General features: G+C 32.6%; 5 protein-coding genes across 8 annotated transcripts in view; 3 read left to right on the top strand and 2 right to left on the bottom strand.

Moving 5' to 3' along the window:
* The window catches only part of LOC106714439 (arfGAP with SH3 domain, ANK repeat and PH domain-containing protein), a 39345-nt gene extending 33062 nt beyond the window's left edge, over positions 1 to 6283 (bottom strand). For both annotated transcript variants that reach the window (XM_014507489.2, XM_045685165.1), the window contains exon 1: positions 5927 to 6283. In XM_014507489.2, coding sequence (XP_014362975.2) covers positions 5927 to 6052 — 126 coding nt within the window. In that variant the 5' untranslated portion in view covers positions 6053 to 6283. The remainder of the gene's footprint in view (positions 1 to 5926) is intronic.
* A 278-nt stretch (positions 6284 to 6561) lies between these two features.
* Positions 6562 to 7775, top strand: LOC106714381 (biogenesis of lysosome-related organelles complex 1 subunit 5). 2 transcript variants are annotated; one of them, XM_014507416.2, is made up of 4 exons: positions 6562 to 6628; positions 6943 to 7025; positions 7323 to 7511; positions 7596 to 7775. In XM_014507416.2, exons 1-4 carry the CDS (start codon positions 6610 to 6612, stop codon positions 7773 to 7775), a joined length of 471 nt encoding a protein of 156 aa, XP_014362902.2. In that variant the 5' UTR covers positions 6562 to 6609. The 2 variants fall into 2 exon arrangements, with proteins under 2 accessions (XP_014362902.2, XP_014362903.2); XM_014507417.2 differs by lacking the exon at positions 6562 to 6628 and adding an exon at positions 6636 to 6738.
* A 9-nt stretch (positions 7776 to 7784) lies between these two features.
* On the top strand, positions 7785 to 9235 carry LOC106714380. The gene is made up of 2 exons (XM_014507415.2): positions 7785 to 8421; positions 8806 to 9235. Exons 1-2 carry the CDS (start codon positions 7785 to 7787, stop codon positions 9111 to 9113), a joined length of 945 nt encoding a protein of 314 aa, XP_014362901.2. The 3' UTR covers positions 9114 to 9235.
* Positions 9236 to 12012: 2777 nt separating this feature from the next.
* Positions 12013 to 15078, top strand: LOC106714365 (sequestosome-1). 2 transcript variants are annotated; one of them, XM_014507399.2, is made up of 8 exons: positions 12013 to 12108; positions 12369 to 12545; positions 12789 to 12953; positions 13150 to 13322; positions 13584 to 14226; positions 14311 to 14454; positions 14556 to 14741; positions 14894 to 15078. In XM_014507399.2, the coding sequence occupies exons 2-8, from the start codon at positions 12371 to 12373 to the stop codon at positions 15034 to 15036; spliced, it is 1629 nt and encodes a 542-aa protein (XP_014362885.2). In that variant the 5' UTR covers positions 12013 to 12108; positions 12369 to 12370; the 3' UTR covers positions 15037 to 15078. The 2 variants fall into 2 exon arrangements, with proteins under 2 accessions (XP_014362885.2, XP_014362884.2); XM_014507398.2 differs by having other exon boundaries at positions 14541 to 14741.
* A 526-nt stretch (positions 15079 to 15604) lies between these two features.
* Positions 15605 to 21617, bottom strand: LOC106714392 (exosome complex component RRP42). Its single transcript, XM_014507430.2, has 6 exons — positions 21399 to 21617; positions 20911 to 21107; positions 20489 to 20654; positions 20079 to 20258; positions 19357 to 19580; positions 15605 to 15707 (listed from the first exon to the last, which is right to left on the bottom strand). The coding sequence occupies exons 1-6, from the start codon at positions 21453 to 21455 to the stop codon at positions 15605 to 15607; spliced, it is 927 nt and encodes a 308-aa protein (XP_014362916.2). The 5' UTR covers positions 21456 to 21617.
* Positions 21618 to 22079: the final 462 nt, after the last annotated feature.

The raw sequence follows: 22079 nt of genomic DNA, 5'->3' as shown, positions 1-22079 counted from the left end.
ATGTCATAAACAATCGAATAAAAACTCCTTAATAAGAAGTATACATTAATATGTTTATAAAATTAGATTAGACGCGTTTGCGTATGACGCATCGTTAAATTTCTCAATGCATTAAAGTGAGTCAAGTCGGATGTTTAAATAACAACGTGAAACCAGTTTTTAAAACTGCTATAGGATAAGTTTCACAGTAGAGACATTCATTTTGTTCATAAATTATCTTTATGTATTTCTAACTAGGTTTATTTATTATAAGACATCTTTGTAAGGATCGATGACAATATTTGCAGCAACGGTCAGAATTTATCAAAAACATATCATTATCATCTTAATTTGCTGCTTTAAAAAAATATTTTTAATACACGAAGCATTAGGCTAAAAAAGTAGGTACATGTTCTCAAATTTGATTTCGATCTTTGACAATTTTTTTTCAAGCAAAAGGGCGAATTTATTTTAGGTGAAATACTGTATCACAAGGGTAGATAATGAGCGATAAACTACAAGAAAACTGATTAAAATTACAATTATTATTAACTACTACTGTTAATTAATATAATTATTGATTTTATCATTGCATCCGTTTACATGACAAGGTACAGCAATTTTAAAACCATTCTAAAAGTATGCGAGTTACTTCCGCTGATAAAAGGATGTAAAAAGCTTAATTAGTTATGAAGAAAATAAAATTTTATATTTATGATTAACTAGCTGAAGCCCGCGACTCCGTCCGCGCGGAATTAAAAAAAAAACTTAATAAGTAGCCTATGCGTTGTGCAAATTTCATTAAGATCCCTTAAGTCGTTCCGAAGATACCTTCAAACAAACATCCATCCATCCATCTAAACTTTCGCATTTATAATATTAGTAAGAAGTAAGATGAAATCTATTGTTGTTAACAAATAAATTCCGAATTCTAAACGAAAATGTTTTTAATACATGAACAATACGACACTGATTGAATTATAAATAAGTATGTATTTTTTTCGTATAAGCGAAGCAACACGAAATAATGAGTCAGTGTGTTTTTGTAGACAAAGACACTCAGCTCAGGTTGAATTGCGTAAAGGTCGACTCAGCTATCGCAGTAAATCGCCTCAATAATTGACAAGATTATTCGCACAAATAATACCTTAAATGTCATTATCCCGTAATAGCAATATTATGTCAATAAAAATTTGGCTCATTTAGACAATAGGTACTTACAAGAACCGTTCGTTCAATTAAAATAGGTACTTGCGCTACATATGTGCTCTTTCATCTACAGGCCGAAAAACATATAGTGTTTTTAGTTATCTCAGTAAACGAATTTGTAAACTTAGCAAGAAAAATAAATACCATGAAAACAATAAAGTTTATTATTTAATTTACGCACCATAGAAGCAGTCTCAGATACAAATAAAAATGAAATAAGTAACTTTAATTTCTGGAAATTAAAATCTTAGAAGTGGAACCAAAAAGAGTTAGATCCTATTTATATGAACCATGTTTGTGCATAAGCAAAGTAAACACGTTGCTTATAAGTACGTAACAGTTGCTGGAAGCTTCGACAGCAGATCGTTAGATAGGGAAAGCGGTTGACCTTGTAACGAAACATGGCAAACAAACACTGCAAGCCCTTTTACGTCTGAGCATCGTAGTTATGCCAAACCTTTTATTTAACACGGATAGGTTATTTCAAACTCTAATAAAACTATTGGTCCGGAGAACAGTAGATACTTTTTAGTTGATCTAAAAGACAAAAATATATAAGTAAATATACTTAAAAATGTTCTAAGACGAGGCATGATACACCAGAGAGTTTAATATTAAAACTTTCCACATTTTATAAGCCAAGCTCAAGAAGTTGCAGCATATTTTCATTTGGCTGCCCGTACACTAAACCAGGCGTGCCTAATTACATTAATTTCCGTCAATTCATCCCTCGATAATAAACAACTTCCTTAATCATTTTATTAAGGAAGTACACATAAGCACACCTTAATTTTTTCTAATGAATATCGTAAGTAGAAAGTGACGAAACTGGTATAAGCGGGTCAAAGAAATACTAATGAGATCAGTCGGTCCGATAGTCAGCTGAGGACGGTACCAGTGACTACGTCATTGTTTATTATTTTTACATCCCACCTAGCACCATAAGCGCACCAATGTTTAGCGAAGTTTATAACATATTTTGTAACACATAGTGAACTCTATACAAATATTATGAAGTTACGTGATAAAAATTCTTCGAAATAAGGTATGCTTATATAAACTAATTAGTGATGCAACGGATGTCTGTTTCCGTTTCCGCAAGTGCGGAAGTTCCGCGTGCTTTTCAACATCCGTTTCTGCTTCTGTTTCCGCAACTTTTATAACGGAGATAAAACGGAACTTTACGACGGCTGAGAGATCCAAATGCGCGGCGCTAGACGGGTAGTCGGTGCGCGGCCTTTCGGCACTTGTCGCATTTGTTTGTTTACGTACTATTTTGTGAATTTAAGCGCGTAATATTTTCTGCTGCTGTTTGTAACAATCAGTTTCTCTTGCTGGAGTAAACTGTCTAGTTGTTGTCCATATAAAATTTGACAACTGGCAAAATGTGAATATTTCATACTTACGAGTTATTAAATGTACTTTTGAATAACTGATAAACATGTAATATATCATCATCATTATATAGTTAGAAATATATTTGTTGTCAACACGAGTGATTTGGCGAACTTTAATTTGTAAATAGTGTAATTTTGTTTCCTGAAAATAAATTTAAAAAAACGCCTATTTTAACTTATTGCAGCGCAGTAAAAATACATACATTGAAGGGTAAAGGACACCGATATCCAATGCCTTAATAAATTAAAAACGAATACAAACTGTTTTTACCGAAAAAAATATTTTTTTAAATATGTTTTTATTATTATTTACACTTCTGTTTCCGCATCCGTTTCCGTTTCCGTTTCTGCTAAAATTTATTTTTGACATCTGTTTCCGTTTCTGGTTCCGGTAAGACACTTCCGTTGCATCACTAAAACTAATATAGATCGATGGGATCGTTTTTTTATGAGCTCTCTTTAGTTTTTTTTTAAGACGAAGATGTAACGTACGTACGTATATGAAGTACGTAGTAAAAAGACAAATTAATAAATACAAATAACATGTGCACTAATTCTAACTTTTAAATAGACTATTCAAATAACTATTTGAATACATATTTTTCTGATATCCACTTTCGAAATAATTATTGATGCTAATTGAATCATTGTTATAAAGAATAGGGGGTCAAGAACAAAATAAATATGGTCATTGACCTCAATTATACATTTATCACGCGATCATTACCATAAACATTTTGTTTCTATAATTTCTTTAGTTATTCATTTTATTTAATTAGAATAGATGAAATGTCCTTTTTATAATTCGATATTAAAATGTAATATTTGTTTGCCTAAACTTAAAAATTATTATACCAGAATTTTTAAAGACAGTTAAGTATAAGTATATAAGTTGAAATCTGACGGCCTCTTTCAGAATAAGTCTAACTGATCATCGTATACAAATCCTACATTATTAAAAGAGAAAGTTCATTCAAAAAACACGTATGCCATGATACTCGTAAGTATAGGTGTTCGAGTAAAAGTCGTTAAGCGCACTCACTTTCGCTTTATACCTCAAGAAAAACCGAAAGCCTTCGGTTTCTTTCTTGTTATAATTATTACATTTATCGCATATAATAAAAGAAAAAGTTAATTTAATTAAATAACAACACACTGCATTGTTTGTGATACACCTAGAAAGAACGCAAATCGAATTTTACTCAATGAATTTTCACTCTATGAAATCGGTAAAGTGGATTAGGCTACATGTGTATCCAAAATATGAACTCTATATGAAGTCTCGGCGTCAGTCGGACTATACACGAAATTTCTAAAACGTCTTTTCATTTCCTAAAATCGTTGCTGTGATTAAATCACGCCTATCAGATTTAGACAACTTTGTTGCTTTTGTAAAAAACAGTGTTAACATTATACATTTAAAGTACATCATTATAGAAAAGGGCATGCATAAATATTCCGCCTATATTGTACCACGATAATTTGTTGGTCATTTGAACATGTCGCACTAAACAAAGTATAGTCTGGCAACAAAATAACTTAATATTACAATATCGTAGTAATAACCCGGTTATAAGAAAACTTACGATATTAAGGATTGGAATCTAAGGCAAAGGCAGACAGATTAGATTTGTTGTGACCCATTTTTATGGTCACACTTAATATTTAATAGTTTTGTTTTAAGTCAAGCATCAGTTTCGTTAGCCTCTAGCATTTAAGCATGCAGTTGCCAAGCAAACAACGCGTTGTGAGTTATGATAACAGATCACCGTGTTCACAACGACACAGTGCGTCATCGTGCTGTTGACCGTAGTTCGCGTTTTGAACTGTCAAGGAAGCATAGTGGTTGTTGTAAACATAGTATTTCTTTTATAAAAAAAAAAACAATGTTCGAAATTCAGTATTTTTGCATAGGACAAAAGAGTTGTTTTTTGTTAATATATTTGGAGCTGTGTGGATTTGTGTGCATGTTCATCTATTGATCTATTCCATTGTTTTTGTTTGAAGCCTTAACAATTTTGGCAATTTAGGAGTCTGAGTATTTATATCATAATATACATTTGTATTATTTTCTGATCTTATGCAATAATAAATTCCCAAATACTAAAAGTTGATAACTGTTTACTTGAAGTACACAATAAAAAGTTTTAAAATATGTTCAGTCTACATCATCAAGTTCATTGTACCAAAGTTTAGGAAATTAGGAAATATGTATGAATTTTCTTCACAGTATAAGTTATGTTACAATTATATATAAACAATTAACTGATTCATAACAATAAAAAAAAGTTGTAATGCACATTTTGTATTTATCCTGATTAAAAGAATAGATGCAACGTTTACACATAACTAACATTCTTAAAATGCCCAAGAAGCATAAAGAATAGTGGTTTAGATATCATGTGGAATCTAGCATACCATTCCAACAATACAAAATTTGAATTGCCTAGTGTTATAGCAATATTTATTGATTACTAGCTGTTGCCTGTGACTCTGTCCATGCCGGATTAAAAAAAACTTAAAATTAGCCTATGTGTTATTCCAGACTATATTCTACATGTGCCAAATTTCATCAAAATCCATTCTGCCGTTTCAGAGATACCTTCAAACAAACATCCATCCACCTAACATTTGCATTTATAATATTAATAAGAAGTAAGATTTGTATACATGTTAGAAACACTATTAAAAAAGATGATGAAATTGCCCACGCCAGTCTCTACCTTTGCCTACAAATTATTTGAGGTCAGTAATAGTCAGGATACTTCAGTTTTTTTCTCATAAACTGTAAACAGTCATAAAATTTGGTTAGTTAACATGAAAGATGTTACTGGTGTAGATGGATGGATTGAAGTATTGTTATTGTATTTTTTTCTATGTTTGGCTTGTTATTGAAAAGCTGCATTCAAAAAGTGAAGAATGAAGTGATTTTAAAAATATTTATTTGCCATTTTAAGATAAAACTTATCATTTCCCTGATAAAGAGTAAAAACTGATACTTTTCATCTTTGTGGTTTAAATTTGTTTTAAGAGAATATTAAAATTTTATATTTAAATATAAATAGATAGCAAAGAGGTCTGCAAGGATTATGTGATCGTTGTAATAACATAAATGAAATTGTACGAAAACTGAAATGTCTTCTATAATATGAAATTTGACTGAACTTTCAAAGCACTTTTTTTATTTTACAAATAATCTAACTAAATTGATTGGTAAGTCTGGGCAAATTTAAAGTTTGAGTTATTATAAAAGGACAGTCTTTTTGTGGTTTACAGATCATTTTTAAACACATATATTCAACCTATTGCGATTATTTCTTAATGAATTTAATTATACTTACTTCTTCCAGTGCGTTGATAGTCTGTCGACATTGTGGCATTCGCGACACAAATGTAGAAGTGGTTGGCGAACTGTAATCTTCTCGGGTTTCCTCAATAAATTCACCGATACCAATAAGACCCGGCATGATGAACACAATCGCACAAGCCCACACAAATCAAAGTCCAATTTTTCACATTCGCACTAAATATTTATACACTTAATTCAGTAAACAAACCAAAGACATAAATTAAAGGCATCGTAGAAAATCAACCACATCTACACAAATAAAAACAATTTCGCAAACACAGTTCCGCCTAAACACACCCGCACGAAAAATAATGAATGACACAACTGCTGCTGACTGATGAACAAACTGGAACGAACGAATGATTTTTGGTGACAGCAACAAAGAGTATACATGGGAAGCTTTGAAAGCATAGATTTGCGAGCCCTCGTAAAACATAGTTTTTATGGTTTTTACTTTCGAGTCCTCAACACGGCAATCTGGGAACAAATCCTATATCTACGAAGTTTAAACAAAACACTATCAAGTAATAAAGTATTTGGGTTAGTTACTTAGCTACTGTTCTAGAAAGATGGTTCTGAAATATAAATTACTAAGCAATTTTTCCTAAAATCTTTAGTTCAACAAAGCACAATGTTGCCAGTTTTTAAAACTTGATCTTAATCAGAAAAAATAAGATGTCGGAGCTGTCACGAGGTACGTGTCTATTATTTATGTTTTTTATCAATTCAATTGTGTAAAATAATTAGAAGATTAAAGAAGGACTATAAGAAATAAGTTTCACGAATTATTTTATCTGTAAAAAGGTTTAAACAGTATTTATACTATTACTAAGGTTTATGCTTTTGAATGTCATTTCCATGCACAATAAATATTTATTCCTAACTCAACATCCTAATTCATAAGGTTAAAAAGATAATAAAGGATAATATTCTTTTTATTTATGCATTTAATGTATCATTACTATAATGTTTATCTAAATGTCTGTTAATCTAAATTGTGTCACACAGAAATTGGAGAAATCTGGACTCGTTTGTTTGATCATCGTCCGTTTTTGAATGGTGAAATCAGTTATATGTTAAAGGAGTTCGAGGTAAATTATGTTTGTAAAGTATTACCCTAAACTGTTATAGAATTAAGTTATAATGCACCACTGTAATATTCTGTGATTGCAAAGTCATCAAAATCAAGGATTTTAAATAGTGACGACTTTCCAATGATTCATCAATATTTTTTGCTGCTGAAAAATTACCAAATGATTATGTGATTTCACTTGATTATTATTTAAATTATATCTTTAATCAAAGGTGTGTTTTTATATGTGATGTTAAAGTTTTTATAACAGCTAAATATGATGTTATTTGACATTACATTTGTAATTATTACACAGGAAAAGCGAGGAGATCGTGACGTTGAGAGTCTATTCTCTATGTTGGAGAACTTCACTGATGTCAGGGATACACATATAGAAAAACTTGCCAAAACTGGGGGACTTGTTCTTCCTTTGTTGCTGGAAAAAATTGAAAAAACCAGAGAATTAGCAGCTGAAGCTGAAAAAACTTGCATTGACCTGGAAGAGGTAAAAATTTATTTCTAAGGACAATGCTTTAAATACAAATAGTTTTTATCTATTAAGGAAAATAATATTAATAATATATTTCAGGTCTACAAACAAAAGCAAGCTGTAAATCGTGAGAAAAGACGAAAAGAATGGGATTGTTTCATTGATGATATGAATTTTAATTGTCAGAGGATTGATAATACATTTGAAGAAAAAGAAGAAGAACTTCGTGACTTATATACTGATTTGAACCATAAGTTAAACATTAACAGCAGTAAATAAATATTAATCATGGATCTTAAAGGTTCCCTTGTTGATACAAATATTAAAATAATTCCCTCAGAAAAACTAATTAATTTTATAAAGAATATAACCAATGATGATGTCCCTAGTAACATTTTAAAAATTAAAATGAATGATATAAAACTAGAATCTAAAAACATGGCTGAAGTGAAAGTAGTTTGTCTAAACAGCAAAGATATAAAAAATATAACTAAAGTCAAGAGGGCCATTAGTAATGTGAATGAATCTGAGAATACAGATTCAGATGGAATGAAAGAATTGACTGTCCCTAAAGAAGACAAAGATAATGTGGATAAACAGAATAAGAAAGAAGAACTAGAAGTCCAAGAGATTAAAGATGAGGACAAGAACAATAAACTTTTCTTAAATACATCTGATTTGGATTGGTTATATGTTTACCTTAATAAAAAAAGAGAGGAAGAAAAAGATGTTCCATATTTACATGTTCTCTTTGAAGGATCCCAAATTGAATTACCTGAAAATGGTATTGTAAAAAGAAATCCTGATTTAGAAGCTAGGTGTGTTAAACTGAGAGCTCAAATGGAAGCAAGAGAGTATCGTAAAATGACAAAGAGTGTTGATAATGTGAGAATGCGGTTTCCAGAGGATAGTATAAGCTATCAAAGTAAGTTTTTATTTACGTAAGTGTAAGTAAGCCATAACATATAATAAAACTAGCTTTTACCCGCGACTCCGTCCGTGCGGAATAAAAAATAGAAAACGGGGTAAAAATTATCCTATGTCCGTTTCCTGGTTCTAAGCTACCTGCCCACCAATTTTCAGTCAAACCGATTCATCCGTTCTTGAGTTATAAAAAGTGTAACTAACACGACTTTCTTTTATATAAATAAGATAAGTATCCATATTACACTTAGACGAGAATGCATGTAACGTGTTAGTTATATCCATCATAATACTTATGTCAATTTCTTAATGTTTCTTGATCAATAATACTTAATTAATCAGTTGCCATTTTTCTTTCTATACATTCACATTTTTTTTATTCCAGTGAAACAATTAAATCGTCAACTAATTGCAATCGGCCAGTTCATTATATCTATCTTTGCTGGCTTCCTCTTTGGATTTAGAGGAGTGGAATGGATGGTTGGAAATCTAGATTTTGGATTTAGATTGCTGCTTGGTGTCATGTGTGCATTAGTCATTGCTCTAGCTGAAATATATTTCTTGGCAAAGAAGCTAAATGAAGAATTGAATGTGCCAGAAACTGTGCAGCTTGGTGGTCCACCGAAATTTGTGAACAATCCAGACAACGGATATAAACATACTGCATGGGATGAAAAAGAACATCAGGATTAGAAAAATCTATCATTATTTAAAACACTGATGCATGAAAAATGTTATAATAATATATTTTAAAATATTGTTATATTGTAGTTATGATAAAATATTTACTTAAATACATCATACATATTGTAAAACTCAAAATAGTGAGATCAACCAATATTTTTCATTTCGGTAAAATCAAATCACTGTATACATAATTCATTGTTTCTGTTCTGATTTAATTTAATATAGTTTTCTTATGTCTATACCAAATATGTTGTTATTTCCATTGACTAAGATTTTAATTTTGTTATATCATTGAAAAAGTCTAAATTTAACAACTTTTTTTTTTTTGACTATAATTGATTTCTATTTTAGTTATTTTTGATCCCACACTATATGAACATGTAGTAGTAATGTTAAATAAAGATTTTATAGGTTATAATAAAATGTTCCACATTTATCATGTACTTTTAATTTCTATTAATTGAAGTAGTTGAATTCATTTAGAAATCTGACCAGGATGTATTTCTTTTTATTATTTAAATATGTGTAAAACATGTACAATAGCTATTTGATAAATAAATCTAAAATATTTTAATTGACCTTCCCGAAAAATTCCCAAATAATCTTCGATTTTTTTACTGTATTTCAAAAGTTTGTCCTGAAACAATTCCTGACTATTTACCAAAATTGTAATAAGCTCCCTATATTTATTTATTATTATCTATATGGTTAAAAACATTGGTTTGACTATGTGTTATATGAAATTGTCACTAACTAAAAACAATTTAACTACGTGACGTCAGAGTGACTGATGTAACGTACTAGCTAGTGCATTGTCTTTAGAAGCGTTTTTTAAAATGCTATGACTATGACTTTGTTAAAATGTTAAAAAAAGAACAAATATTTTTTTATGGAAACTTGTATACGATCTTTCGATATAGTACGAAAAAATCACTGGAAATATAATATTAGCGGCCCTGTAGCTGACGCGCATTAATCGCTATGAGCCGCGTGCCCTTTCAGCCACTGAATGCATAGGAGCTTGGGTGTAAATGGTTAAAATCGGCGACAAGAGTAACATTATTCTCTACAGGACATGACAAATCAAGGTCCAGGTACTATACATAGGTTTATTACAATTGGCATTAAATCTGTCATGTTACGTGATAGGAAAGAAACAAAGTGGGTAAGTTGGCGGTTAATATTGTATTCCTACTCATTATGACAAATACTTCAATAATAGCAAGAAGCAAGATAAATGCGTGAATTAATTTAGGATTTTAGGTAATAAAAGGTTTTGATGATCATTAACTTTTTTTTCGATGTCTCAACATAATCCTACTATTATAAACGGGAACGTTTAAATGGATGGATGGATATTTTTTGGAGGTATTTCTTTTTTAGTTTCACGCGGACGGAGTCGAATACTATAGCTAGTAAGGATAAGAACTTGATATACATTTCTGGCTTTTTTTAATTTCCTTCGATTGGCGACCTATAATATGATTATTGGCGGTCTCTAATATTAACTAGAGAGTACACATTACCTACATAGTCCTTGTTGTTTTTATTTTGTTGTGTACTTGCCTTATTTCAGCTCATTATTACTAAATTAACTTACGTCAAATCATCAGTTTGCAGTCGAAAAGAGGAATGATCAGTTCGAGCGAAGAATGCCATATGCCATCCCACAAAATTTACAGTTTTGTGGCATACATTATTCTTTCAATTTGGGCTAAGACACAGTAAATTCAAAAAATTTCTCGATGTGTAAAAATCTATTTTATGCCAATAAAAACATAATATTTAAACCAATAATAAAAATGATATATTTATATTATCCCAATGAAACATTTCTATATTAAAAGGTATAATTTTTTACAACTTTTTTACAAATAATGACAAGTGCGAAAGCTTCGCGTGCCCTTTAGTTTAAATCAACTTTAGCAACCCTTCATTTAAAATGAACGCACCTTAGAAAAATGGCTAAATGACTTTTTGTTTTGACAAGCAGTGTTGCACAATATTAACATTAATTTATTTTTCTCCAACGTTCGATAAACTATGACTCATATCATAATATTTATGCATAATGTGAAGTGTTTTACGGGTTTGTGAAGTTCCCAAAAGTAAGGGAAAAAATGTGGTATATTTTAAAATAAATTATTTCGTTCCAAGTATGTGAAAACTTTACTGCCTTAACGGCTTGACCGATTTTAAAGTTGAAAAATATGAAGTAAATTAAAATTGCAACATTTTCGAATTAGTACGGCTTAGGGACCTTCAAGAGGCGAGCGTACTTCTTTCTCAAAGGGCGGTAACGGCAACGTACTTCGTTTATGGGCGTTGGTGATCTCCCATGGAAATCCATACTTTGTTTGTCCCTTACGTACACTAATGTAATACAGTGTAAACACACACTTCTTTATAACGCAGGGCCTTAGCAATCACGGCGTATTTTTGAATAAATCTCATTAAAAAGCCCTATATTTACGACAAGCTTTAGACTATGTATTTACAAGCCGTTAGACTTATTGGGTGAGTAAATTGAAAAAAAAAAATTGGCGAGAAACGAACAAAATTGCAAGCCATTAGAGGCAAAGATGGATGGTTGCCATGGTAACAGTAATTCTCAGCCAACGGCGAAGGCCTTCGTTGTCTTTTGAATTTTGGAATTTGAAAGTTTTATGCAATGTAAACAATAAAACAAAGTTTTGTATAACAAAAAATAGTGGAATTTCATGCAGATGAAGCTGCATGGGAACAGCTAGTCATATAATAAATACGTTTTCATCTCTGTTATAAGACAGAAAATTAACAATTTATTTTTATATTACATTTTTAAAAAATCGCAGATTAGTTTTTTTTTTATTTGGTCGGGAGATTATTTTTTAACCGTTGGTAACCCTGCTGTCTTCAAAATAAAGAATCGGTCGATCTCTCACAACAACATTCTGTTTGCAGATCTCGAAGAATTGAGTTGTCTCGTTGAATATTGAAATTTGGAAGTGCTGATTTGTCGGTAAGTGTAATGTTTTTAAATTTGTATTTGAAAAAGATATGTATTTTCAAAGCAAATTTTTAGATGAATTATTAGAATTTTAATTTAATTTCGATATTGCAAAAGTGCGCATAATGTTTCATCAAAATGGCTACAACAGCTAGTTACTGTTTTATTTGCAGTGGAAGAAAAGTAGCTGTAGATCCTGTTTATGTGCATAATTACTAAATTTTATGCGAACAATTTTGTTAATACGTCAATCATTTAATACGATTTTATAGAAATGGAGGATAAAGTGCAGTTCAAAGTATACGCTTATGGAAAAAACCAAACCAAACCAGAAGTTCGTAGGTTTGGAATTGAAAAAAGTGTGGTGACAAGTTTCTGTTATCTGGATGCTAAGCTTCAAGATATCTATCCCTCATTGAAGCATAAGCGTTTCACTGTTACTTGGAAAGGTGAGTCGCCTTAATCAACCATTTTGTTTTACTGTGTAAAATGCTGATGCAACATAATTGAACTTTTACGGTTCCATTTTTAAAACTCAACAAACATTATGTATCTAGCCAGGAAATTAGGAGATAAGTTATTAAAAAAAAATGGAGATGAAAATTTTCGTGTTCGATAATTTATCACTATGAGAATTATTGAAAATAATAAACTATACTTCTATAAAAATACAATTTGTATTTGCCTTCCAGATGAGGATGGGGATGATATTACTATTTCTTCTGATGATGAAATGATAACTGCATTGTCATCTATGACTGACAATGTCATGAAGTTGAATATTCACTGCCATGAGGAAGGGCCTCAGGAAGTTGATTGTGATGTGGTGATAACTGCTTCAACAGAGAATGCTACTGGTAAGGGCGCTACCATAGTAACAAATTCTTTGTTCTTAGTCACAACATACTGTGGAAATTAATAATCTTTTGATTTTTTGTACAAGGACTATATTATTTAATAGGAAACTTTTCTTGTTTTGCCCAACCAAAGAATCTTTAAATTCTTATGATAATATATATAGGTACTGGATTAAAAGTGTTAAAAATCTTTTAGGTGACAAAAATGCAGCTCACTGTGGAGTTATCTGTGATGTTTGTGATGTCCCAGTGGTAGGATTCCGTTACAAGTGCACAACATGCGTTGACTATGACCTTTGCTCCAAGTGTGAAGCAGCTGGCCATCATTCTGAGCACATAATGGTCCGTCTGCCAATGCCCAACATGGCTGTAAGTTTTTCTGCTAAAGATATACCACTTTATTTTACTCTTCTGTGAAAAGATATGTTAAATTGTTGCCTGGAAAATATTTGTAGTTTAAAATTAACAAGTTCAATAAAATATAAGTGAGACTTTCTGTGATGGCTGTGATTTAGTAACACATCACTCTTCATTCACTTGAAATAAGTTATTATTGATGTTGGTAACATTTGCCAGAATCACCTATATCTAAAATGTAAGTTTTTTTTATAAGTTCACTCATATTTTCAGCGTGCAGTGATTAAGGCAGCTATAAGACGTTCCCGTCACATTATGAAGTCTGTCGGCAGTGCTACAGCAGACCTTGAACAACTTTGCAAAAGGGCCAAACGTGATAGGAGTTGCGAGAAGAAGCGTCATCATAGTCGAGGTGAACATCATCACCGCCGTAATCAGTCAAGCTGGTTTGATATCTTTAGCACATACATGAATGAATTTGCTGATCTCACTGGCAATGTTGGTCTTGACACTAACAAAGATAAAGACAAAACTCCAAAGCCCGCTGAACAGGGAAGCCAAGAGCAACCTCAAACCAGTGACAATGCTGCATCATCCACATCTAAACAACCAGATGCAGCAGCTACTGAAACAGAGTGTCCTTTTGCTGTTAATATCAATCAAGAGAAAATTCAAAAGTTTCTGCAAATGTTATATGGAGACACCGATCTAAACTCGGCAGCTCAACAGGCTCCTGAGCAGTCAAATGTAAATAATGAAGGAGACTCAGGAGCTTCTGGTCAGACATCAGAAGTTGGTAAAGAGGATGCCAAATCTGAAATATCAACAACTAAGGATATGAATGAAACTACTACACGCAAAGATGAGTCACCTGAAAGGGGTACAGACGAATGGACTGTAATAAACAAGGAAAAAGGTAAAGATGTCTAAGTATATTTCAGTTGTACAGATAAAGTAAATTTTTTATACATTACTAGAAAGCTGTAATTATTTATTTCAGATCTGATGGATATGGATCCAAAACCAAGTGCTCCATTAGAACAAAATGTGCCTATTGGTTTCAATTTGCCTCAGGAATTCCAACAACATGTTAAGATTGGCGAAGGGCAAAGCTTGTACCCTCCCCTGCACACTGCTTCTGCTGGTAAATATTCTACATTATTTGCAATATAAATTTGAATATGTATGAATTGTAAATATGTATGAAAAATAAAACTTTTTAATATTTAGTATTGAATCCTAAAGAGCTGGAGATGCTGAAACCATCGCAAGGGGTGACTAAGCCACAGGAGGCTGAGACTGTGAAACAGAATGTGTCTAGCGGCCAACCTAAAACTGTGCCTCTGCAACAACAACCTGAAGGCTTCAAACCGAATATGTCTAATAACCAGACTGGAACAAAACAACCCCAACCTCAGAGCTCTCATATTAGTGAGTATTACTTACAAACATTTTAGTATTATAACTATTAGCTGATTGTAATGGCATTTAAATCTTAAGCTGTTTCTAATGTCTTGAAATATACTTGATATTTGAGATGTCAAAAAAATTAGGGAGAGTAATTAAGACTTGTTTTTTTACAGAGCCGCATATTGATGCTGCGATAAAGCAAATGCTGGCAATGGGCTTCAACAATGAGGGTGGCTGGCTCACACAACTTCTGCAGAGCACAAATGGCAACATTGAAGCTGTCATTGAACTGTTAACACCAGTTAAACCAAAGTAGATTAAAAAAACACATTTATTCTCGCCTTTTTGTTAATTTTTTAAGGTGAATTGTAAAATTCATATTTAATCAATATATTGCTTGATGTCATAGAAATTTAATATTTTCTGAGCATAATTAAATTTTTTGGTAAGTTAAGGTGGTGGAAATATGGTGGTGTTTAATTCATGTTATAGTTTTTGTGATATTCAAATGATTTAGTAGAATCAGACAATCTGGTTGTTAGCAGCTTTGTTATAACTCGTATTAAAATTATAAAACATAAAAAAAAATTGTAGCCAAAGGGCTAGTCTTATATTATATTTATCATGACTAGTTTCGTTTGAAAATTCATAAATTTGACATTATATTAATAAATATTTTAAAGTAAATATTCAAATTTTCTGCCAAAATGTTTGATAAATGTAGCTTTGATTATGTCCATATTTGACATACATTTTGATCAAACTTGGACAAGAATTTAACTATTTTAAATAAAACTATCAAAAACTTACTATTCCTTCTTAATACTATGTATAACTGTATGAATATTATATCAATAAATAAATTTTAAAATTCAAATGATGTTTTATTTCAAAAAACCGTATGAGTGTTTCTTAAAATCAGATATTTCTTGTTTCTCACGTAAAAGGGCGTCCCCAAGAGCATTATCCAAACAATTTGCAGCAATTCTGAAACAAATTAAATAGCAATTAAGATTAATTGAACAATGAAATGGATGATCTTTTGGAGACCTAGCAATTAACATAAATAAACATAAAAGGGTAGGAAGATCAGAAGAGGAAGCTCCAGAATTGTAAAATATAATCTACTTAACTCATCATCATCATCAACCTGCCCTTATCCCTATGGAGGGTCGGCACAGTATGTACTACTCCTCCATACATCTCTATCAGCCGTCATATCTGAATTTACCCCCTTCTTACGCATATCCTCTTTCACACAATCCATCCATACTTTTTTTGGTCTTCCTCTACCTTTATAGCCATCCACATTCAATCTCATTACTTTTTTATTTATATGATTATCATCCCTCCGCATAACATGTCCAAACCACGCTAACCTTCTGCTCCTCAATTTCTCGATAACTGGCGCTACTTTCAAACTTCCTCTGATATGCACATTCTTAACTTTATCTTTTCTTGTCACACCACACATCCATCTTAGCATACGCATCTCAGCTACATGCAATCTTCTTTCATCCGAAACCTTGGTGGCCCAACATTCAGATCCGTACAATAAGACAGGTCTTACGATTGACTTGTAGATCTGTCCCTTAAGCTTGGGTGGCATTCTTGGATCACAAGTCACACCGGTGACCTGTCGCCATTTCATCCAACCTGCATTTATTCGGCTTTTCACATCCCGGTCAACACCACCATCGTATTGGACGAGTGAACCGAGGTACTTAAAATCGGAGCAGGTTGGTAGGTCAACACCATTTAAAGCGATTGGAGAAAAGCTGGTCGGACCACCAAAATCGCAGAATAAATGTTCAGTTTTGGTTCTGCTTATTTTAAGACCAGCTCTCTCCAATTTATCTCGCCATTTTTCCAACCTGCTCTGCACCTCGCATTCATCCTCCCCGACAAGCACGATGTCATCAGCATAAAGCATACACCAGGGTGCTTCCTCCTGTATGTCTGACGTTAGCGCATCCATTACCAGGAGGAAGAGATACGGACTTAAAGCCGAACCCTGGTGTAGGCCTACCGAGACACCAAACCTGTCACTATCGCCAACAGCGGACTGGATGTGTGTATTGGCTCGACAATACATAGCACGAATAAGCTGCAGGTATTTCCCAGGCACTCCTTTCACTTTCAAAGCCCACCACAAAACCTTCCTCGGAACCCTGTCGTATGCTTTTTCGAGGTCTACAAACACCATGTGCAGGTTTTTATGCACACGCCTATATTTCTCGCAAAGTTGGCGAATAGCAAAAATGGCATCCGTAGTCCCCCGTCCTGGTGTAAACCCAAATTGGTTCCGAGTTACCTCACTCTCCTCTCTTATTCTTCCGTCCACCACTCTCTCCCAAGCTTTCATACTGTGTGACATGAGCTTTATTCCTCTATAGTTGTTACAGATTTGTACATCACCCTTGTTTTTAAAAATTGGCACCAGCGAACTCCTACACCACTCATCTGGAATCACCTCTTCCTGTAACAACTTGTTGAAGAATAGAGTCAGCCACACCAATCCGTCCGCCTTTAGGAGCTTCCATACTTCCACTGGTATTCCATCCGGCCCAACTGCTTTTCCGTTCTTCATACCTTGCACCGCTTTCTTTACTTCATCCACGCTAATCTCTTTCACCATACCAATATTAACCGGCACTTTTTCCAACACTCCACTCCAAATATTCTCTTCGTTCATCAATTTTTCAAAATAATCCTTCCAACGCTGTTTAATATCATTATCATCCGTCAATACATTTCCTTCATCGTCTTTAATACACTTGATGTGGTTTACATCTCTTGCATTCCTTTCTCTCTCTCTTGCTATACGGAACAGGCGTTTTTGTCCCGGCGGGCTGTTCAGGGATTCATATAATTTATCTTGTGCCTGTGCCTTAGCAGTTGCGATGGCTTTCTTAGTAAATCGCTTACACTCCTTATATAACTGCCTTTTATTCTCTTTCAAATCCTTATCATTATAATCCACACCCTGCCACTCTTTAAATGCTCTCTTCTTTTCACTCAAAGCCTCACGCACATTTGCACTCCACCACCAAGTTTCTCTATCAATTTTCCCTTTACCTTTTGTCTCTCCCAGTATACTTTTTGCCACATTCCTAACACAACTGGCCATTTCATTCCAACTATCATTTACTGTCATCCCACTCATATCATTCATTTCTATCATTTTATCCACTACTTGCTTACAAAAATCTTTTGCACATTCATGCCTTTCTAGCATACTCCATTTTATTTTACTGGGGGTTTTAGGTTTGTGCTTGGTTGATTTTATTTTAATTTTGAATTCCGCTATTAAAAGTCGGTGCTGACTTGTTAAATTTTCTCCCGGTATAATTTTGCAGTTTTTGACACTGTTCAATTTGTCCCTTCTGGTAAGGATATAATCTAATTGGGTTGCTTTACCGCCACTTTTATAAGTTATCAAATGTTGATCTTTCTTTTGAAAAAATGTATTTGTAATTGCCAAATCATATGCAATAGCTGCATCTAGTAAATACTCTCCCTCATTGTTTCTTATCCCAAACCCCCAGCCTCCGTGCACTCTCTCATACCCTGTATTCGTTCTCCCAACATGTCCATTAAAATCACCTCCTACATACAATTCTTCATCTCCTGGAATATCCATTAAAATGGAATCAAAATCTTCCCAGAATTTTTCCTTAATACATTCATCGCATCCAGACTGAGGCGCGTAAGCACTCATTACATTCATAATCAGATCCCCTATCATTATTTTTATTACAATCAATCTATCATTCAGTCTCTTAACATGCGTCACACAATTTTTCAGTTCGCTATCCAACACAATGCCCACTCCATTCCTCTTACCGTCACTTCCACAATAGTAAAATTTATATCCATCACCAATTTCTCGAGCTTTCGATCCCTTCCACTTCGTTTCTTGTAAACAAGCTACATTTATTCTTCTTCTGTTACAGACTTCTGCTAACTCTCTTCCTCTACCTGTCATTGTACCAACATTCCAACTCGCAATTCGTAGTCTTTCAATCCTGTAGCACATACTGTAATAATGTTTTGGCTTTAAATGTTTTCACTGGCCGGCCGCCTGCCTGACGCCAAACCCTCCTAGGGACTACTTATATACAATTTATTAACAACTATTTTATTAAAATACTTATTAAAAATATATATATATATATATATATATATAATAAATATAATCTACTTAACTCAAGTTTACAAATACTTTATTGGTAATAATAAATTACTAGCCAAGAAAGTAAATTAAGTTGAACAGCAGATTTTATGAATATATTATATACAACTAGCTGTCGCCCGCGACTCCGTTCGCGCGCAGTTAAAAAAAATAAAATGAAAAATAGATGTTAGCCGATTCTCAGACCTACTGAATATGCTCACAAAATTTCATGAGAATCGGTCAAGCCGTTTCGGAGGAGTATGGCAACGGACATGAGAATTTTATATATTAGACATAAATTGATCAATTAATTACATTGAATTGAGAGAATATAAGAATAAAAATATTAGTTATTGCAGGTAAAAAAATTAGGTGAGAAGAAGCTTACGATACTGCCTTGGTTTAGCATCTTATTAGTATTTAGCTAGGAACTGTAAAAATTATTTACTTATCACTTACATTCCTTGTTCAATGGCATTTTTAAGTGTTTTAGGTGACAGACTTCCAGGGCCATTCATTGATATAGTACTACATTTACATTTAACATTAGGAATATCATTCTCGTCCATTTGATAAAAGTTAGGATTTCCTGTAACCCCAACTACAAGTGATATAACACTGCAGCGTTCTTCTTCTGCAGATGGATCAACAACACATTTAGTTCCAATTTTGCATAATGTTACCTGAAAGAATTGATCTATTTAAATAGTTTTTATTTCAATATTCAATAAATAAATAATTGATGAAAATTTAATGTTGCCATATTCAATTTATGATGATTGTATCGACGCTGGAAAGCGTAAACGCTGTAACCCCGAAAGTATGATCTTTACAGGAGAGCCAAAAAATCATAACTCGTGAGCTGATACGCCTACAAGCATGCGGTATTTAGCAATGTTGTGTAGTTTGTGCTAACCTATAATAAAATCATTATCGTTTGATAATGGTTGAAATTATTAACGTGTGAAAAACATATTCGCGATTTCAAGGGTTACAGCGTTTATGCTTTCCAGCGTCGGTATCTTTAGAAGATTCAGGTGATTATTTGGAATAAATATACTCTATGAAATTGTTTATACATCTATTGGAGCATTGAATACATGGTGAGAGCAAAAATTTCTTTTTTTTCTGTACCTCTTTTTAAACCCTAGGAAATTTTGACCAAAATAAAAGAAAATTACCAAAAGAGGAGCAGTGCCAATATCTAATTGTTTGCTGTCATATGGGTCATCAGACAATTGTAAATCAATGTTGCCACCATCCATCAATGCTGCTTTCACACACGGCAACCTGGTGTTAAATAATGCAGCTTTGACTGCAAGAGATACTGCATCACATAGGTTGCCACCACATTCAAGTATCTGTAATTAAAAAAAACAATCATGTTTTTTCATTTCTGAACAATCACATCTTTGGTTTTTGATAAACAGCAAAGATCTGCTTTTTTTAATCTTTTTATACCAGGAGGCTTTCATATAATTTAAGTTAGACATAAATAATCCAAATCCTAATTTACTTGTTAGAATTCAAATTGTTATTCCCATATTATATTATTCCCTTATATTTAAATATTTAATCATGTAATACTTACTAATATATCAACATACAATTTCCAACACTGTTTTCCTTCAAATATACAGAGCTGTTTTAAATTGAAAGCTTGTGGGCTGTAGTAAGCTCGCTGCATTGTGCTTGATATAGTGTTCGCCAACTGTTCTCCCCCTCTGCCTTCAAACTCTGGTGTTGCATTAGCTGAACTGAAATAAACAAGTAAAAATTTCTACTTATTAACTCTTACTATCTCACTGAGATGGAAATGGTCACTAAGGGAGTATATTAGTGTAAATTTAGTATTAATAGTCTATGTTAAGTAGCTGGTTTTGGTATTTTTTTACTCAATTGATTTCTCTGTATTAATAGGTTGATGCTTGGAATTGACAACTTTTGTTTTATTCCGACTCAAATGTCCCTGTTGATTTTACTAACATTTGACCGTGATATTTTTTAGCTTACCAATCCACAAAGAATTCTATTTTGCCAAGGCCAGGTGTCTCTGGTTTTGGTATATCAATTTCTGTCTTAACTCCAACTAGAATATCCGTGTTTGCAAGCCGCAGCCTGGCCGAGCCACTTGCATGGCTCACCACATCCGTTTCTAGTTCCATTGGTCTATAGTCAATACTTGATCTGCCGTCAGAACGGAAATCATTCTGAAAATATTTAAAGACAAAAGCTTAAGATAAGTTCATAAATTAAATTTTTGTTAAAGTATCATGTAGCATCATGTTGGGAGTTTATTAAAGCAAAATAATTTATATTTTGTTTTCATCAATGAAATATTTGTGATATTTTTGTTGGTAAAAATATATATTTTGTAATTATTCGACAAAAAAAAAAACTGACTCTTTATAACCTAAAATCTAATAATCGTGCAAAACATTTAATACACATAAAAATAGCATTTTGAAGAAAATATAAGATGTGATTGTCCAAAAACTTACTTCAACGCCATGTACGATAAATACTTGCTCTGATTGACTTATTAAAGAGCCCGCCATTCTTATATTACATACGGAATATGAATTTTTAACTTAAAATGATTAACTGAAGAGTAACATAAGTTAGCATAATTTGCTAGAATTGTCTTAGAAATATAAACAATTAGACAATAACAATTTTATTAGTTTCAAAACTTAAGTAAACGAGAAACGAGTAAACTTTTAACTTTTAAGATATAGCGCGATAACGTTATAGACCTTATGATTATGATGACAGTTTGTCGCTATTGACAGGTGCGGGGCCGTCTATTTAGATTGTGCCAGTACAGTAGCGCTCAAAATCAGCGCTGGCAATACAATTCAACTGGCGTAAACGTAAAGCAAACACTGACTAGCGTCAGCTCAGATGAAGAATTATATAGATATGACACGCGCGTTCACCCGTAAGGGACAGATAGAGAGTACTATAGACTATACCTATATATAAGTAAAAGGATTGGGGTTACCAGTTATTTGTTTTGTCCCGAAAATGAATAATTACGATATAATTTAATATAGACCAATTTATATATTCCCAATTAAATTGTAATTAATAAACGTAATAAATATAAAAAACAATGCGTAATTTTTGTTTATGTGACTAAGATTACATAAACAGATTTTTTTAGTAATACTTAGTCAGGT

The sequence above is a fragment of the Papilio machaon genome, chromosome 2 (genome assembly GCF_912999745.1).
Source record: "Papilio machaon chromosome 2, ilPapMach1.1, whole genome shotgun sequence".
NCBI classification, from domain to species: Eukaryota; Metazoa; Arthropoda; class Insecta; order Lepidoptera; family Papilionidae; genus Papilio; species Papilio machaon.
The sequence above is the reverse complement of the archived record's forward strand: the minus strand, read 5'-3'. Positions and strand labels throughout refer to the sequence as shown.